Source organism: Rhizophagus irregularis, chromosome 15 (genome assembly GCF_026210795.1).
Source record: "Rhizophagus irregularis chromosome 15, complete sequence".
Classification (NCBI taxonomy): Eukaryota; Fungi; Glomeromycota; class Glomeromycetes; order Glomerales; family Glomeraceae; genus Rhizophagus; species Rhizophagus irregularis.
Genome location: NC_089443.1, coordinates 3828924 through 3847540, shown reverse-complemented (window position 1 = coordinate 3847540; position 18617 = coordinate 3828924). Strand labels below are relative to the sequence as shown.

The 18617-nt window shown below is 28.1% G+C and overlaps 6 protein-coding genes across 6 annotated transcripts; all 6 read left to right on the top strand.

The window, feature by feature from the left end:
* Window positions 1-380: 380 nt before the first annotated feature.
* Window positions 381-2597, top strand: OCT59_007571 (uncharacterized protein; the record flags this gene model as incomplete). Its single annotated transcript, XM_025330288.2, has 5 exons — window positions 381-744; window positions 845-1200; window positions 1273-1378; window positions 1451-2504; window positions 2585-2597. The coding sequence occupies 5 exons, from the start codon at window positions 381-383 to the stop codon at window positions 2595-2597; spliced, it is 1893 nt and encodes a 630-aa protein (XP_025180615.2).
* Window positions 2598-3630: 1033 nt separating this feature from the next.
* OCT59_007570 (uncharacterized protein) lies at window positions 3631-4489 on the top strand (the record flags this gene model as incomplete). The annotated part of the gene is made up of 4 exons (XM_066149584.1): window positions 3631-3826; window positions 4070-4113; window positions 4206-4279; window positions 4351-4489. The coding sequence occupies 4 exons, from the start codon at window positions 3631-3633 to the stop codon at window positions 4487-4489; spliced, it is 453 nt and encodes a 150-aa protein (XP_065998773.1).
* Window positions 4490-6926: 2437 nt separating this feature from the next.
* OCT59_007569 (uncharacterized protein) lies at window positions 6927-7332 on the top strand (the record flags this gene model as incomplete). Its single annotated transcript, XM_066149578.1, has 2 exons — window positions 6927-7119; window positions 7196-7332. 2 exons carry the CDS (start codon window positions 6927-6929, stop codon window positions 7330-7332), a joined length of 330 nt encoding a protein of 109 aa, XP_065998772.1.
* Window positions 7333-8059: 727 nt separating this feature from the next.
* Window positions 8060-8598, top strand: OCT59_007568 (uncharacterized protein). Its single transcript, XM_025310614.2, has one exon. It carries the CDS (start codon window positions 8146-8148, stop codon window positions 8437-8439), a length of 294 nt encoding a protein of 97 aa, XP_025180617.2. The 5' UTR covers window positions 8060-8145; the 3' UTR covers window positions 8440-8598.
* A 4892-nt stretch (window positions 8599-13490) lies between these two features.
* On the top strand, window positions 13491-15683 carry OCT59_007567 (uncharacterized protein; the record flags this gene model as incomplete). Its single annotated transcript, XM_066149562.1, has 6 exons — window positions 13491-13791; window positions 13878-14221; window positions 14298-14421; window positions 14498-15196; window positions 15263-15578; window positions 15680-15683. 6 exons carry the CDS (start codon window positions 13491-13493, stop codon window positions 15681-15683), a joined length of 1788 nt encoding a protein of 595 aa, XP_065998771.1.
* A 987-nt stretch (window positions 15684-16670) lies between these two features.
* On the top strand, window positions 16671-17494 carry OCT59_007566 (uncharacterized protein; the record flags this gene model as incomplete). Its single annotated transcript, XM_066149552.1, has 4 exons — window positions 16671-16866; window positions 16942-17111; window positions 17195-17268; window positions 17356-17494. The coding sequence occupies 4 exons, from the start codon at window positions 16671-16673 to the stop codon at window positions 17492-17494; spliced, it is 579 nt and encodes a 192-aa protein (XP_065998770.1).
* Between the last annotated feature and the right edge of the window lie 1123 nt (window positions 17495-18617).

The following is an 18617-nucleotide window of genomic DNA, read 5'->3' as shown; positions in this document are numbered from 1 at the left end:
AAGAAAACAGGCTGAAATTACTTTTTTATTTACTGTACGACTCGAGTGACTCGACTTTTAATACCCTAGCCGCCTAGGCGCCCGCTAACCAATAATGTGTAGATCCTTCCTTTTTTGGATAAGAGTGAAAGAGCTAGCTCATAAGGTTTATTATACATTTAATCGTGTGAACGTAGATGGCGTCGTATCATCGAATTACAAAAAAAAAAAGTTGTACTAACTCCTAAGTCCTACCTCGTATTACTTTATTATACATTAAATATTTCCCCTGCATAAATAAATATATATATATCTTGCAAGGTTGCAACGCTCGTTTTTTTGCACAAAATAACAAACCATTTTAAAACAATTAAATTAATAAAGGAAAAAAGAACTATCAGATGAGCGACGCTACGGTAGAAATCGAAATTGATAAAATCAATATTAATAAAATTGATATCAATAACAATGGAATTGACATTAATAACGATAGAATCGATAACAATATAAATAACAATATAATTAATAATAAGCCGCATAATGGGAAACCTATTACAGAGATAGAGACATCACCAAATGGAAAATACCTCGTTACTTATAGTGAAGATGATCATTCAATCGTTGGTTGGGATGTAGACAAGAATCAATTTAAATTGGAATTTTCTATCAAAATTTCTGATCAAGTAGGACACATACGTATTTCCGATGATAAGAGACTTGCTTATATATATGCCACCAAAAAATTAGGTGAAAGTGGTAAAATAAGTAAGTAATAATGCTATTAATTACTCTTATGAATTTATGTAAACTAAAGCATTGATATTTAATTACATTAATTATCATTTATTCAATTATATTTTATTAGAAATATACGACATGAATAACGATCAACAAATCAAATTAGATTGTGACTTTGGTGATTATTATAGTTATTGTACCTTTAACTTGAAGAATGAGCTTATTTTATATAATAATTTTAACAGAGATTATGTTATGCGAAAAATTATCTTGATATATTCCACAAGAACTAAAAATAACAAATGGAAGTGTAAAAAATTATGCGAGATACCAGAGGATATTGAATTTATTAGCATATCAAAATATGATAAACTTTATTTATTTTCAAATAATTCCATTTATGAATGGGATCTTTTTACTGAAAAAAGTATAAAAATATTTGGTAATGATGAGGAGATGAAATATAGCTATTATTATAATACGGTAATATAAATTTTATCAAATTATTCCAAATCTATTTGAAAATATTTTGTACCTAACTTTTATTTGCATAAGTCTGATATTAGAATTTCCGGTAATGAGAAATTTATTTGTATGAGGATCGAGAATAAAATTACTATTTATTCGAACGAACTAGAATTCTCTACTACTTCTGTGAACGGTATTGTTATTTTTTTTTAAGTTAAAAAATTATATATACTGTACAATATTAACATTTCTTTATACTATTTAGTTATTCAGTTACGTACGCTTATTATACATCCAGTGTTATGTCCTCTATTATTTCATCTATTATTTCCTTTATTCAGTAATATACCAAATAATGAATTTTGGGATTCAATCATGAAAGATTGTAGAGAATTATGTTTTGGTCATTTAAAACAACATGAATCACCAAAAGAATTTCTTCCAAATAACATTCAATCTGCAAGCAATTGCGCATTTGGAATTCTAGATGGAGATGTTTTGAAGATTAATTTGGAAAAAATGATATCAAATATAAATTCATTATTCAAATATTATGATGAATTAAATAATAATAATAATTCCGATGAAATTATTGATAATTGGTATGAATACTATAATAATAATTATTTTAACTATTTTAGAGTCAAGTATGAAATATACGAGCACTTAAATATTCATTTATTTAATCCCTATATGGATAATATACATACATTATTTAAAAAAGTCTTATCAGATTTTGAAGAAAAACGAAAATTGATTTTAATTCAAAATTTAATTAAATGGGAAATTAACAATATTAATTATAAAGAAATTGAATTATCAGTTTTTATAAAAATTAATGTTAGTAGTGAATGGGATTTAATTTGCACAAGGGTTGAAAATTTTAATATTCGTGAAAATATCTTTTTGCATGGAGTCAAGTTATTAAATTTTGATGATATCGTTTTAATAACAACAATAGGCGTATTTATTTATCATTTTAGTGAAAATAACAAATCCATTTCTTTAAGATATTTTTATTATATGGAGTCATACTATAGGAAAGATTTATTACGTTATTATGAAAAAATATTTTCAAAACATACTTTACCTTTACCTAATTATGATAGTTTTAAAATAAGTGATGAATGGGTTTCATACGTAAAAGATAATAAGGAAGTTCTTTTAACATATGGTGTTGAATTATTAACATTTGCAATTAAAGAATATAAATTAGAATTAGTAGATGATATCTATAAAAAATGTATAATTCGCTTCAAAGAAGATTTAAGGAATAATAGGATGTTTTTGAGTATTATTACTTCTACAATGCCATTATTGTATGAATATTGTCCAGAATATGTTTTAAGATATTCATTAGAAACAATAATGATTATAGATTCTCCTTTTTATAATATAGAACCTCAGAATAATAATCTACATCTACATTCCTTTTTTCGATATCCTCAAATAATTAATTTAACTAGATCTATTTTGTGGTTAAAATATAATATAAAAATGGACAAATTAAAAAGAAATCATAATATATTATTTCAAATGCTATTTTTTATTCAAATTTTAGTAATTTTACTCCTTTTTCCAATTTATTTTGCTACATTTTATATATTATCAAAATATCATTTTGTTAATAATATTTATGCCAGTGATGCATTTTCTATTTATTTAAAAGTAGTTGACATTCTTTCAAAAAATATACCAAGAAATAGAAAAACACCATCAATTACTTTTATGATCCCTTATGTTAAATTTGTTAATTACCCGCGAAATTATAATTGGTTTTGGGAATTAATTAAACCTCAACCTAGTCCATTTGTTAAAACAATAAGTGGAGATATCTATAAAACATGGGAAGGAGAAGCATTAATTAATTTTAAATGGAATACTTATGGAAAATATTATCATTTATTAATTTGGCTTGGATTTATAACTTTACTTGTATGTTTTAATGCAGCTGCTAAAATTCCTCAGAGTGAATATATAGAGATTCGAAAAAAACTTTTGATTACTTCAATTATACTCGGATTTTATTATCTGAATTTTGAAGTTCGTCAATTTATTTATGATCCTATTAAATGGTTTCGTGATATTGGAAATATACTCGGTAAGTAATTTATATTATCTTAGAGAGAATTTTAATAAAGGAAATTACTAACTAATTGTACTATTTATATAATTATAGACTTATTTGTATACTTATTACCTATTACCACTTCAATTTGGTGGCTTCAAATAAGTGATGATGATCAGCTAATTCCATACGTTACTTTTTCATGTCTGATTTTAAACCTAAAATTAATATCATTTTTTAGAATATTTGAAATTTATGATTTATATTACACAATTGTCATTAGAATTGCAAAACGGGTCATGTTTTTCTTCATATGCTTTATAATGGTTATTTTAACTAGTTTTGCATATGCATTTCATATTTTATTATCACCAAAAATGAGTTATCCTTTAGATAAACGTATAGTTAATGGTGATCCTAATAATCCTTGGAACTTGGCAGCCGCTTACCAAGTATTTGAAAATGAGGACAGCTCTAGTTCTAATTTATTTATTTTACAAAAACCTGATGAGAACACAAATATGTTTACAAACTTTGGTACTTCATTTTTTGCAACTTGTTTATTACTTACAGGTATGCTCTCGGATTATTTTAATGAAAAGTAGTAGATATTTATAAGTTTATTATTAAATTAAATTGATTTTAAAACTTCTTAATTTATCTTATTTATCTTATATATTTGATATATAGGTGATACAAGTTCGTTGTCCAATTGGCCATATGAAAAGAATCCAACTCTTATGATATTGATGATAATGTTCGCATTTGTGATGGCTATTTATATTCTGAATGTATTTATCACACTATTTGATGAAGCTATGAAAGATAATGATGACTCATATTTGATAATGAAGGCAGAGGTAATAATGTTGTTTTAAATATCATTGTGAATATTATATTTTATATAGTTATAAGTGTAATGAAATTTTCTATTTCTTGTTTTTTTTTGTAGTATTTGGCTAAAATTGAGTTATTTTACCTATTACCACATCAGAGACGTTGGAAATCATGGTTTCCTGAAGTAATGTATGTCATCTTATTTGCTAAAATAAACCAATTCCTTTGATATTATTTTTATTAATATAAAATAATTTTAGGTATTATCATGCAAGTGTGGATAAAACTCGAAAAATGATTAAGGAAATGATTGAAAATGATAAATGGCATATCAATGAATTCCCAGAATTGAAGCAAAATTTATTAAACAAATTCAATATAAATAAGCCTAACAAATAACTCGTGAGAATCGATTCTAACGTTATAATTTGATCACAAGAATAATATATTTATTTTATTTAACCTTGACCGCCGGTTACTTTCACGTCGGCGAAATGGCTGTCTGTAAATATCGTAACCTCTTACTATTGCTTTGATCAGATCAACCTAGTTAACTATTACTTATTAGATAATGATAAATAACGGTATTATGGTTCATATTTTTTAAAAAATTTAATAGTTCCATTCAACACCTTTGAACACGAATTCAAAATAATAATAATTTTTATAATAAAAATTAATCATTTGTCTAAATTAAATTGTTATACTTTATCTCAGTCGTAACCACTAACCTTTTGTTCTCCTAAATCATCTATATATTCACCTAATTGGTTCAGTAAAAAAAAGTGATTATATAGAATTGTGACTATATAGGAGTTAATTTATTAATTGCCAATCCGGATAGATCGGCACTATCGCTATATAAACGTATTAATAAATCCTTTCGATTTTTTTTTGTATCAAAAACAACCATCGTTTGTAAAATCCCACGTGACAACGCATCTTCGTAGTAACCATCGCCATTTTTTCCACCCATACTACATAGCGTCGCCCGGAAACGGTTTTATTTGCAGATCACACACGACTTCGGATACTGTTTTCCGGTTGTTATTCATTTCTCTTTTATTATGCCACAATGTCGAACTAACATAATAAAGTTTCAAAAGGCGTCATGCTTTTCAAAATTAGGAAGAATCTCTAGATGAAAAGCCTTTAAATGCCGAAATAAACTTAAACAGCTCGCTCAAATTGTAAAAACAACTTGAGCAAGATAGGAGGATGATAATTATCTATACTGATATCACTGAAGCCGTATATAATTTAATGAGTTTTATGAAGGAGAAAATGAGTAGTTAAATATGAATCTTTGTATTGAACTTTCACCTTTTCTTGGAAAAATCAAAGAAATTATGAAATTAAATTGCTCATCACATAATTACATCTATCTCAGAGAGTAATGAATATTCATGAGTTTGTTTACTGGGACAAGAACCAAAAAAAAAGGTAATATGTAATTCATTTTAATATATTATATATATATAGTAGATTATAACTTAAATATTATGTTTGCATTACAGGCACAACGACAGAAATGGGAATTATCTATTAATTTCATCTTATGAAGGCATGTATTTGTTTGGATATCACAAAATAAGCTGATGTATATTATTGAAAGTGACGATGAGAGAGATATATATACGAAGCAGGTTTGATTTATTTACATGGAATCTTGATCAAAGTTTTTATAATTTTTGAGAATTTTGTATGTAGTTCTAATTGCATTTAAAGCTAAATAGTTGTTAGAAGAACCATAACAAACTAAAAGGATATTTATGGTTAAAAAATATTCGCCTAAATTCAAATCATTGGAAAAAGTGAATATTGACATTATGCACTAGAATAATAATTAAATTTTATAATTGAAATAAAAACATTGAAATCTTTTATATTAAAAAATTGGAACCATGATTGCAAATTATTTGTTATAAATCGATTAAAATTCTCTTTTATTATATGATTTTTATCGCGATTTGTCCGAAGTCACGTCTCCAAATCACGGGATCGGAAGTGAATTGGCTGAGTTTGTGCAACCGAATAATTTCGAAAGAAATAAATGCGCTATCTTTTTTCCCCAAACGTAAGAGGAATGTGAAAATGCTTGCTTAAATGTTTGTTGCAACACAGGACCTACCGTATATGTTAATATTGACGACAAAACCATATGCTATGAAGGGCTGAGGACTTTGCAATTCCGAGATCGTCAGGCGTAAAGCCACTTTGAGTCTTGCGAGGAAGATCGCTAAACTAAAAGGAATCAAGGTTCCGCCTTCGTGCACTTTCAAAGGTTTCTTGGCATCATATGATAGCGATAATCATCTTCCTTATCTTCAGTGTTTGGTCTTTTTATTTCTCCGTGTACTACAGTAACGAGATATAACTGATAGAAGTTCAGCCAACCTTCCCGCGTAAAATTAAGTTATGATATGAACATATTATTTTTATAGACATTCATTATGGGCCGTTATTAACTGTCTTGCCGTTTCTAATGATTTAATTGGGAAAATCACGTACAGGAAATGATTAAGCATTACTTATAAGCCTAAATGGAGGGCACAATGTTCAAAGCCGACCTTTGAATCCAAAAGATAAGCTTTTCGAATGTTTTCCCAAGGACATATCTGAAAAAGACATTCACGTTATAGTCTATCTAGATATTCAAATACCCGATAGTTAGGAATATTTTAGTCTTTTTATGTACTGTGGCTGTGTCTTCCAGCAACGATTTATTTTTTTTACATGTATCATGGGCTACGTCCAGACCCTTGTATTAAAAAGTTTGATTGCCTTAGCCAAGTAACATTGAACATTTTTTGCTGTACATGAAACATTATTAACCATGACAGTTTGTGAAAGTGGAACAGCAAGTCCATCCAAGCTTGAGGAAATAATTATCGTAGCTTATGCTGTTCACAATGCCGAGATTTTCGATCTTAAAAACGAGAACCAGAAGCTCAGTAAGGAACTTAGGAGTAGAAAAAGTCCAGTATTGCGAAAGTGGAACAGGATTCTTCGGTGGTGGATGTATTCCAGTATCCCGAGGATTCACTCCCATCACGTGATATAAACCTGTTAACATTGTTAACGATCAGAGTCATGTATCCGAAGAGGATGCACCAGCAGAAGAAAGAACGGATGAAGTGGTGTGTGCTGAGGAAGAGTACTTGACGTCTTTGGGAGTTCTCGATGAGGACGTCGATATTAAGATATTCTGGGGAGGAGGAAAGACAGACGGAATCATCTAATTCAGACTCAGACTCTGATTACGATGAATCTATGGAGCAGATCCACGACGAACTCACATACCCTTCGCTTTCCCCTTTCCCTTTCCCCTTCGTCCATTTGTTACGAAATTTCTGGAGCAATGCCCAAAGTGGTTTGGTCAAACCAACTGTCATTGTGCGATATATGCAGCTTTGACTATCACGCCTCCAGATTTCACGTATCCATAGGGCTTTGATTTTATACGGAGAGAAGAATAAATAGAATGTTCGATGGCGGACCATAATTCGAAGTTCTGCATGACTTCGCTCACTCGTTTAACAATCCCATTTTTATGGGAAGATCCATTTTCAATTCCTACTCAACATTATCATGCTCGGCTCGAAGGAATATCCAGACACATAGCGATTATCCTTCTTTCGAGTACTTTAATAAACCGCAACCGCAAAGAAATAGCGTGGTTAGAAGCGATTAAGGCAATAGGGCTTTGACTTTATACGGAGAGACGAATAAATGGAATATATGGCGGACCATAATTCGAAGTTCTGCATAACTTCGCTCAATCGTTTAACAATTCCATTTTTTATGGGAAGATCCATTTTCAATTCCTACTCAACATTATCATGCTCGGCTCGAAAGAATATCCAGATACATAGCGATTCGAATACTTTAATAAACCGCAACCGCAAAGAAGTAGCGAGGTTGGAAGCGATTAAGGCCGTAAGGCTTTGACTTTATACGGAGAGACGAATAAATGGAATGTATGGCGGACCATAATTCGAAGTTCTGCTCGCTCACTCGTTTAACAATTCCATTTTTATGGGAAGATCAATTTCATGGGAAGATCCATTTTCAATTCCTACTCAACATTATCATGCTCGGCTAGATACATAGCGATTATTCTTCTTTCGAATACTTTAATAAACCGCAACCGCAAAGAAGTAGCGAGGTTAGAAGCGATTAAGGCCATTAACGACGTTGAGGATATTAAGATATTCGATGACGACTTCTTTTCCGACGAACCTATTGACTCGAATCACCCGATCAACGCTAGAACAGAAAGGGTCCCAGAGGGACCAAGAATCTCGGTACAGGTAAAACCTGTACAAAAACCTGATTCAGATTTCTGAAGCATAGGTCAACGAGCAATCTTGCAAGGAATTCGAATTAGGATTTAGAGTAGGAGCATAGGTAGCTTTATTTAGCATACGGAACATCATGTATCCCGGGCAAGTCCCGCACTTGTGTTTATTTTTTATTACTGTATTAATAAAGCTCATCTTACATCAAAAAAAAAAGAAAAAAAAAGATGCTCTTAGAAGAAGAGTCCACTACATAAAAGATTACTTTGTAAAGTGCTAAAATTTTATTTAACAATGTTAGAAGAAAAATTACTAAAACTTTCTTTGATAATAATATTTCAAATTACAGGTTACTCGTTCACAAACGAATTAAATTGAATCCGAAAGATTCGCAACATAACATATTTTAAAAAATTATGATAGAAGAACGTTGAAAAGCATAAAAAAAATCATTCGAAGACAACTAGATAATCTTCGAAGTGGACACTACTTGCGACTATTGATCCTGACAACTGCATTGCAAACGTCTGGCACGCCATTTTGATGTTTGGCCTTTTAAAGAATATAAAGGAATGACTTTAGAATCAGATTAATCTGTTATCTAAATCATACAAATAAATACTGTATCTCATACCAAGGTATGTTTGCTGAAACATTCCTTGTCCATGTTCCGATTGTTGCATCGTTTGGAAAATAAAAAGAAGGCCGTGATTTCCGTAATCTACTGATCCCATTGGCAGATTTGGTCTTGGTGCTGATATAGTAAGTTTATCCTCTCTTTTGTTGTAGATTGATCGTATATAGATAGCAGAGAGCATCCGGTGGGGTTACTACAGTGATCTTGGCCCCATTCACTCTCAACATTATTGGTTCTGGACGTCCATCGGGACTATTGCCTGTTGCGTTTGACCTATAACTCCATTACGCAAATTTGGATATGCGGGAACATCATTGAAACCAATCAAAAAGTAACATGGGCATTTCGTTATCAATATTGTCTAATAGAACGAAGGACTATTGAGGCCGTCTGTGAATTTTGTAATATAATAGGGAGAGCAGTAGGGCTAAATGTAAAAATACCAATTAATATTTACAATCGTTAAGAAAGATAATTTAATTTTTTATTACTTACCAAGGAACACTTTCTCGCTAGTTTATTAACTTTTCGTTCTTGAATTCTTTGACGGACAAAAATAAGAGGATTGGCCATATTGAACAGAGGAGAGATGTGGTATAAAATAAATCCTCAAAAATCGTTAAAATAATCATTAAATAGATATTGTGATTTATTATTATATTGAGTCAATAAAAAAAAGGAGTGATCAAAATAAAATAATCAATCAATTTTTACGAATATAATTAGAAAAGATCTGTAGTAATATAATAAGATACGTGAAATAACAATTATTTAGTGGCATTGTGATTTTGAAATTGTTAATAATTTGTTTTATAAAAAAAAAATTTACAGTCAGTTTTTCCACTTAAAAAATTAGTAAGCTTTTTAAAACATGTAAATGTTATTTTTATTGAATTTAGAACTTTATTTAACACAAAAGAAAACAATTATTTTGCGGATTTTCAATCATATAAAATTTTATTATGTTAAAAAAAGATGTTCTTTATTTAATATTAAAAGACTTTGATGTGAAAATGCGAAATAATTATTCTAATTAATGACAACGTTTAAATGGATTATAATTAATTCGATAAACAATTTATTCCCTGGAAGTGCCATATAAATTGTTACTCTCTTATTTCAAGGGAGGAAGTGAAAATTATTAATAGGAAATATAAGGCAGAAGGGATTATTAAAATTGTGATTATAATTCATTGTACACTTGTACTTTAAAGTTATAATTGGAGATCTATATATTATGATAAATGGGAGCAAACAATTTTAAATTTTTGATAAATCATAATTAATAACGACTCCTGCATATCTTAGTTTACATAACAATAAGTATATCATTGGCATCATCCGTGAATAATTTTTAAGAACCGTGGGATAAAAAAGAAATTAATATTATAAGTATATCAATCATGAATAATCTTAAATCGCAAATAATTGAGCAAGAAGACGATGCTGATGACGAGTCGGATAGTGACGATAATAGACCGGGGAAAAGAGTTTATCAGAGCGCCTCATTTCTTTTTTTTTTCAAAAAAAAAAAAAAAATTCTTGAATAAAAAACATTATGAGGAAAAGAAAACATAAACAAAATGGCAAAATCAACTCTAAAAAATTTCATAACTTATTCCATGTTCAAATAACTTGTTAGACAACATAACCTCAGCCTTCTCTATGGAGTTGAATAACTTCTACAACCTGAACATTTTTACTTGCTGGGACTCTTCCAAACGAAATACACAAAATTCATACTTGCTATTGTTGGGGAATATCAATACTTTAGAGCATAATAATTATTTTTTCACACGAAAAGAAAAAAATTTTTAAACAATTATTAAATATATATTGTTTCGCAAAAATATAATTATACTTGCTAATTCAATGATATATTAAATAAAAAAAAATCGATAGGCCTATGAAAGCTTTCTTCGATCGTGCATTTACTATATCAAAGACATATCGGCTAATTGATAGCTTTTCACAAAAAACCGACAATTCACTTATTGAACTGGTGTTACAATAACTTTAAATTGTCCATATATTCAATTCAACATTTCCCAGATGCAGTTGACAAATAATATTAGAAATTTTTATATTACAATTTCCCGCCATTAAAATATATAAAGCTTCTTGCTATGTTGATAAGAATTAAAAGACCCTTTCTTTCTAAAATTTCCTTCAAGTTTAGAAGTAATGACGTACTCATTATTCTGTCTTTATGATGTACCTGACCAAACAAGAAATAATAAGTTTCTTTAATTAAACCTTTTAAAATTAATTTCTTTGGTACCGTAGTAGCTTTTTTTCCATGTTGCAAGTTTCTTTTAAATTGGAAACGTTACTAAACATTACTAACATTCCACTTACTTTTTTATTATAGGAACAGGACATTTCAGAACTAAAGAATGGTTTAGTGGTAATTTTTATTCTTAACCTTTGGTGTAATTTTCGTTCCTGATCTTTGGTGTAATTTTCATTCTTGATCTTTGGTATAACTTTAGTTTTGATCTTTGGTTTGGTGGTAATTTTATTCTTGATTTTTGGTAGATTTCTAATGTTACTTGCGTTTTTGATCTTTAAAGATAATTTTCATTCTTGATCTTTGGTAGTAATTTCGTTCTTAATTTTTTTTATTGTATAGTAGTACAGATCATTGGTTTTGCAAAATAAAAAATGAACGTATTACAAATCGTGTGTAACATAAAATTTCATCCAATAAAATTCAGTGGTAAAATTTTAATATTCATCCTGTGAGATCGCATCCGGGATATTATACGGGGGGCTCGATATAAATTTACTACGCTTTTTATGTACACGTAACAGTCGTAACATTTCGTTATACTATTTATATGACTTATGTATAAATTTTCATATGATTGGATGAAAATGGGCCACATAATAAAAGTGCTATCGTTCTGGCGCTTTTGATCTTTTTTTTATTCCACTTTATATGCTTTTCATAAATTTTTCCTATAAATTTACATTTACATTTTTATACCACTAGATGATTTAATATAGTTATATCAATTATATCGAACTGAAATGTTTACAATATAGCCATGCAGCCTATGCCTAATTTCTGCGTGATCTTATTTAGCTAAACGACAAATGAATAGATCATTTGTATTTTAAACTTATATCATCATCATTAATTGGTGTGTATCTTCATTTATTTCGATGCTCACTTGTATTCTTGAGATTTTTTTCGTCCTCGATATCTTTGAGAATGACTATAGTGATTATAGTGATTTGGGGACAATTTACATACATCCAAAAGTTCAACCTGAAAAACCTCGCGATATTTTATTTGTCCAATATGCGAGGCAACACCTTTTTAACTTGTCAGGCGTTCGTTCGGTATAATTCTTTTTAAAAAAACACAGGTGTCATTTACGCCACTATTTGCAATTTACCGCGTGATCTTCAATTTAAGCGTGAAACTTAGTTTCCGAATGAGGTGAGTTTGCATAAGATAAGTCATTATTTAGCGCCGCGCCGATTGTCACCGAATTAGAGCCGATAAAAATAAAACATTCTAAGGAATAATAAATGGCCTACAACGACATTTTGTCATAAATAAAAAATATGCATTTCTTATTAGACGATATCACCATTTTTTTCATAATAGTTGCTTAGATTATTAGATTATTCAACATTTCTGAAATCCTAGTGACGATTGAAAGAAAAAAAATTATTTTAAGGCGCGATGGCGAAAATTTTATAATGGAGTATAGTATAAACATTACGTATTTTCATACGTTTTTATGTGATTTTACGTGCCGTTTGCGAGACATGCAAATCACGTGACCAATTTATGTGTTCGTTATATCAGTATTTTATAATATTCGTGTGAATAAGCATATAAACTTTGCTGCATTGCATTTTTCTGTACGAAAATAGTAATATGATGATTATGAACGCCGAATTAGATGATCGACCAATTACTTTTTTGTTGTACAAAGAAATTGGCTTTCCCCTATAAGTGCATTATAATGAAATAGTATCATATTACTTGTGTTCAATTATTATAGTTACTTTTTTTCATCTCTTTTAAAAGTTAAATAAATAAATCAAGTTATAGAGTGACATTACGGTAGAATCAAACCAAAATAAAATTATAAAATCTAATTGGGAACTCGGAACAATCCTAGGTTAGGACATCCAAAGATAATTAACCTACTAAAGTTTTGAACATGGTTTGGGACATGGTCGAATTCAAACTACAATAGGAAGAATTAAATAAATATTTAATATTTGTTGAGGATTAGTACAACATAATAATTATTTTTTTTTATGATACGCCAGATTGATATATAGCATATGATGCTCATGATTTCCCGATTTGCTTTTTATAATAATAAAATTTGTGTTACTTTAACTTTAATAAAATCAATAAAATCGTAATATCGTAATCTTTAAGAGCATTTTTTTCAAATAAACATATATATATATTCATTATTAAATAAGTTAAATGGATGAAATTTCCGTAGTAATCGATGATATCGATAAAATTCACATTTATGGTGACAAAAAACCACATAACGGTAAATCTATTACGAGAATAGAAGTATCACCAAATGAAAAATGCCTTGTTACTTATAGCGAAGATGATGAATCAATTGTTTGTTGGAATGTTGAAAGTAGTAAAGGTGAGGGTCCACTTACACCAGACTTTACTTCCAATAAAGTGGATAATCATATAGAACAAATATGTGTCTCTGATAATATGGAGCTTGTTTATACTTACGAGTTTCTTAATAGAAAAGAAATAAGTAAGTACTTATAAGTTATGCAGATTTAAAAGGATTGTTATTTTTGATATTTATCTAATTACGTTAATTAATCATATTTTTATTAGAAATACGCGATATGAAAAATGAACAAGAAATTCAATTAGGTTGCGGACTTGGTGAACTTGGTGAACATGAATATTGTACCTTTAACCTGAATTCCGCCGATTTTATTTTACATGGAAGTGTCAATGATTATGATTTGCTTATGATTTATTCCACGCAAACCAAAAATAACAAATGGTGGTGTAAAAGAATGTACAATATACCAAAGGATTTTAAATTGATCAGCGTACCAAATTATGATAATAATATTTATTTGTTTTCAAATAACTTCATTTACGAATGGAATCTTCTTACCGAAAAACGTACAAGAATATTTGGTAATGACGAAACAAAATATGATTATAAGGTAATAAAATAAAAAAGTATTTTGCCATACTTATTTATAATAAATTCATAATTAATTATTATTTGTCTTTGAGTAGAAATTTAGAAAAGATATCAGAATTTCCATTGATAAGAAATTTATTTATATAAGAATCAAGGATAAAATTGTTATTTATTCAATTGAACTAGAAATTCCTATTGCTTCTTTGGATATAAATAATGGTATGATTATTATTTTATTATTTATTTGTTTTACTACTTAATTTTATGATACTAATAAATAATAATCTTTGTTTAGATATTCAATTGTACAATCTTATGAATCGTATTATTTTAAATTTACATTTGTTACTTCCATTATTAAGTACTAATAGTAAAATTTGGAACTTCGTCATGAAATATTGTTGGAAAGAATGTTTAGACCAGAATGAACAACTACAATTCGAAATTTCATGTGATAACATTCAAACTAAAACCAAATACGCATTTCAAATTCTAGATGGATATGTGTGGAAAGCTGAACTTAAAAAAAAAATAGCAAATATGAATTTTGTGAACGAATTATATGTTAAAATTATTGAAGATTTGAATTCCGACGAATTTAATGACAACAAGAGAGATGAGAAAATTATTGAATATTTGAGTTCTGATGAATTTGATGATGCTAAGAAAATCAATATGGAAGCATATAAAAAATATGAACACTTAAACATTCATTTATTTAGTCCATATATGAATACTATACGTAAATTATTTAAAGACAAGTCGAATGTTAAATATAATCTAAAATTAGAATCATTGGAACAAAATTCAATTAGATGGGAAATTAGGTCTTATAATGAAAGATCAATTTTATTGCAAGTTTTTAACGTAAATAAAAAATGGGAATTAATTGGATCACGAGTTGAAAATTTTAATATTCCTATGGATACTACTATCTACTTACTTGAAATTGAGTCACTTAATGATATTGATATCATTTTAACAACATCAATAGGTCTTTTTATTTATCATTTAAATAAAAATAACAAAAAAATTTCTTTAAACTATTTTTATTATATAGAGTTATACCAAGATCCATTTAGGAAAAATTATAAAATATTTTTGAACGAAACTTTACCTTCACCAAATTATATTAGTTTTAAAATAAGTAATGAATGGGTTTTATATGTAAAAGATAATAAGGAAAGTCTTTTGAAATATGGTGTTGAATTATTAAAATTCGCAATTAAAGAACAAAAATTAGAATTAATTGATAATATCTATAAAAAATGTATTGAATTTTTTAAAGATGATTTAAAAAATAATAGGATGTTTTTGAATATTATTACTTCTGCAATGCCATATTTGAGTGAATATTTTCCAGATTATATTTCAAGGTATTCATTAGCGACAACAATGATTATAGATTACCCTACTTATAATATAGAATATCAACATAACGATTCACATCTTTATTCTTTTCAATATCCTCAAATAGTTAATTTAACAAAATCTATTTTATGGTTTAAATACAACCTAATGATGGATGAATTAAGGAGAAATTATAAGATAATGTTCTGGATACTAATTATTTTTCAAATTTTATTAATTTTAACCTTTTTACCAATCTATTTTGCTATATTTTATATATTATCAAGACACCATTTCATTAATAATATTTACTTAAATGATGCATTTTCTATTTATTTTGAAGTTGTTGAAAAACTATCAAGACATAGTAAAACAATACCAATAATTACTTTTATGGTTCCTTATGTTAAGTTTGTGAATTATCCAAAAGATTATAATTGGTTTTTAGAATTAATTTCGCCTCAACCTAGTCCATTTGTTAACACAATAAGTAGTGATATATATAAAACATTAGATGGTGAAGCATTAATTAATTTTAAATGGAATACCTACGGAAAATATTATCATTCAATGATTTGGATTGGATTTATGGCTTTTCTTGTATGTTTTAATGCAGCTGCTGAAATTCCTCAACAATATATTGATGAAAGTGTTCAAAAGCAACTTTTAATTGCTTCAATTATACTTGGATTTATTCATTTGGGTATTGAAATTCGGCAGTTTATTTATTATCCTGCGAAGTGGATTAGTGATATTGGAAACATGCTTGGTATGTATTTTAATTAGTTAGTCAACATGTATATTTTTTTTAGTAAGGAAAAAGTACTAAAATATTACATATCATCATTATAGATATATGTGTATATGCATTTCCTATTTACACTTCAATTTTGTTACTTCAAACAAGTAATCATGATCAGTTAATACCATACGTTACTTTTTCATGCCTGTTTTTAAATTTAAAATTAATATCATTTTTTAGAATATTTGAAATTTACGATGAATATTATACAATCGTTATTAGAATTGCTAAACGGGTCATGTTTTTCTTTGCATGCTTTATAATGATTATTTTAACAAGTTTCGCATACGCATTTTATATTTTATTATCACCGAAAATGAACTATTCTTTGGGAGAACGTATAGTTAATGATGACCCTAATAATCCCTGGAATATGGCACCTACCTACCAAGTATTTGAAAATGCAACCAGCCTTTTTTCCAATTTATTTATTTTACAAAATCCTGATGAGAACACAAACATGTTTACAAACTTCGGTACTTCATTTTTTGCAACTTGTTTATTACTTACAGGTAAGTAGTAGTAGATGTTTATTATTAAATTAAATTGATTAACTTCTTAATTTATCTTATATATTTGATATATAGGTGATACAAGTTCGTTATCCAATTGGCCATATGAAAAAAATCCTACACTTATGATATTGATAATGTTGTTCGCATTTATAATGGCTATATATATTCTAAATGTATTTATCACTCTATTTGGTGAGGCGGTGAAAGATTATGATGACTCACATTTGATAATGAAGGCAGAGGTAATATTTGATATCATCACTTTTGATACAAATTAAATCTTTTTCGCCTTATAAATTGTTAAAAAATATTTAATTTCTTGCAGCATTTGGCTAAAATTGAGTTATTTTACCTATTACCGCATCAGAGACGTTGGGAATCATGGTTCCCTGAAGTAATGTATGTTCTTTCAGTTTATTTATTAGAAATGAAATTATTATTTTGGTGTTTTTTTTTCTCTTATTAATGTAATATTTACCTTTTAAGGCATTATTATTCCAGCGTGAATAAGACTCGAAAAAAAATCAAAGAAATGTTTGAAAATAAAGAATGGAGTACTAGTACCAGTGAATTCTCAGAATTGAAGGAGGATTTATTAAAAAAGCTCCATATGATTGACAAGTAGACTCGTGAAAATTATTAGATTATATATATATATCGTAATAGAGTATATGTTTTAATTATTTAGGAATACTTTCTTTTTTTATCTCATGATTTTTATTTTTAATATTATAACTTGATCATTGAAATTCTATAATATTATATTTGGTACCAGTTTGTAATAAATATATGAAAATAAATAAATTTAATTCACATATAAATACCTTTATACATTGTCTTTTATTTATGGTATCCTCTATTAAAAATAAAGATATTTTTAAAGCGTCCTCATCCTTATTAGAAGATGAAAAATTAGGTCAACGCTAAGTTACATCAGTAGCTGGATGTAATGATGCGAAGTCAGCGAAGATGATAAAAATAAGGAATTCATTATATTTGTTTTGAAAAATATTTGATCAACAAAGCTGGTTAAGTGGATATACAGTAGCTGATTAAAATTATACTAACCTTGCTTTAAGGACTCATTTAAAAAATATTATCGTAAAGAAGTCTTGTGATGTTTGATTCTTTGCAACGAAAAAATAATCAAAAATTGTAGCTGAAGTAGAGCGAACCTGATATTTTTCATATTACAGGAGGTAAATAATAATATTCTCGTTTTTATTTAAATACAATAATAATTCATGATATAATTCCTTTCAATCTTTTTTTACATATATAACATTTTGGTTGAAAAAATTTATCATAAACAACCATCGTTTGTAAAATCCCACGCGACAACGCGTTGCCCGGAGACGGATTTATTTGCAATTGATTTTTCCGGTTGTTACATTTATTTGTACGTCTCTCTTACTCCTTTTATTATACCACAACGTTGAACTAACATAATAAAGCTTCAAAAGGGCATCATGTTTTTCAAAACTATGAAGAATCTCTAAATGAGAAGCCTTAAAAAGTGTTAAAATTCCGAAATAAACTTACTAAAACAGCTCGCCCAAATTATAAAAACAACTTGAGCGGATAGGATGATAATTAGCTATACTGATATCACTGAAACCGTATATAATTTAATGAGTAGAAAATGAGAAGTTAAATATGAATCTTTGTATTGAACTTTCATGTTCTCTTGACTTTATTTTAGTAAAAGATGGATCGTCAAAGAAAATTATGAAATTAAATTGCTCACC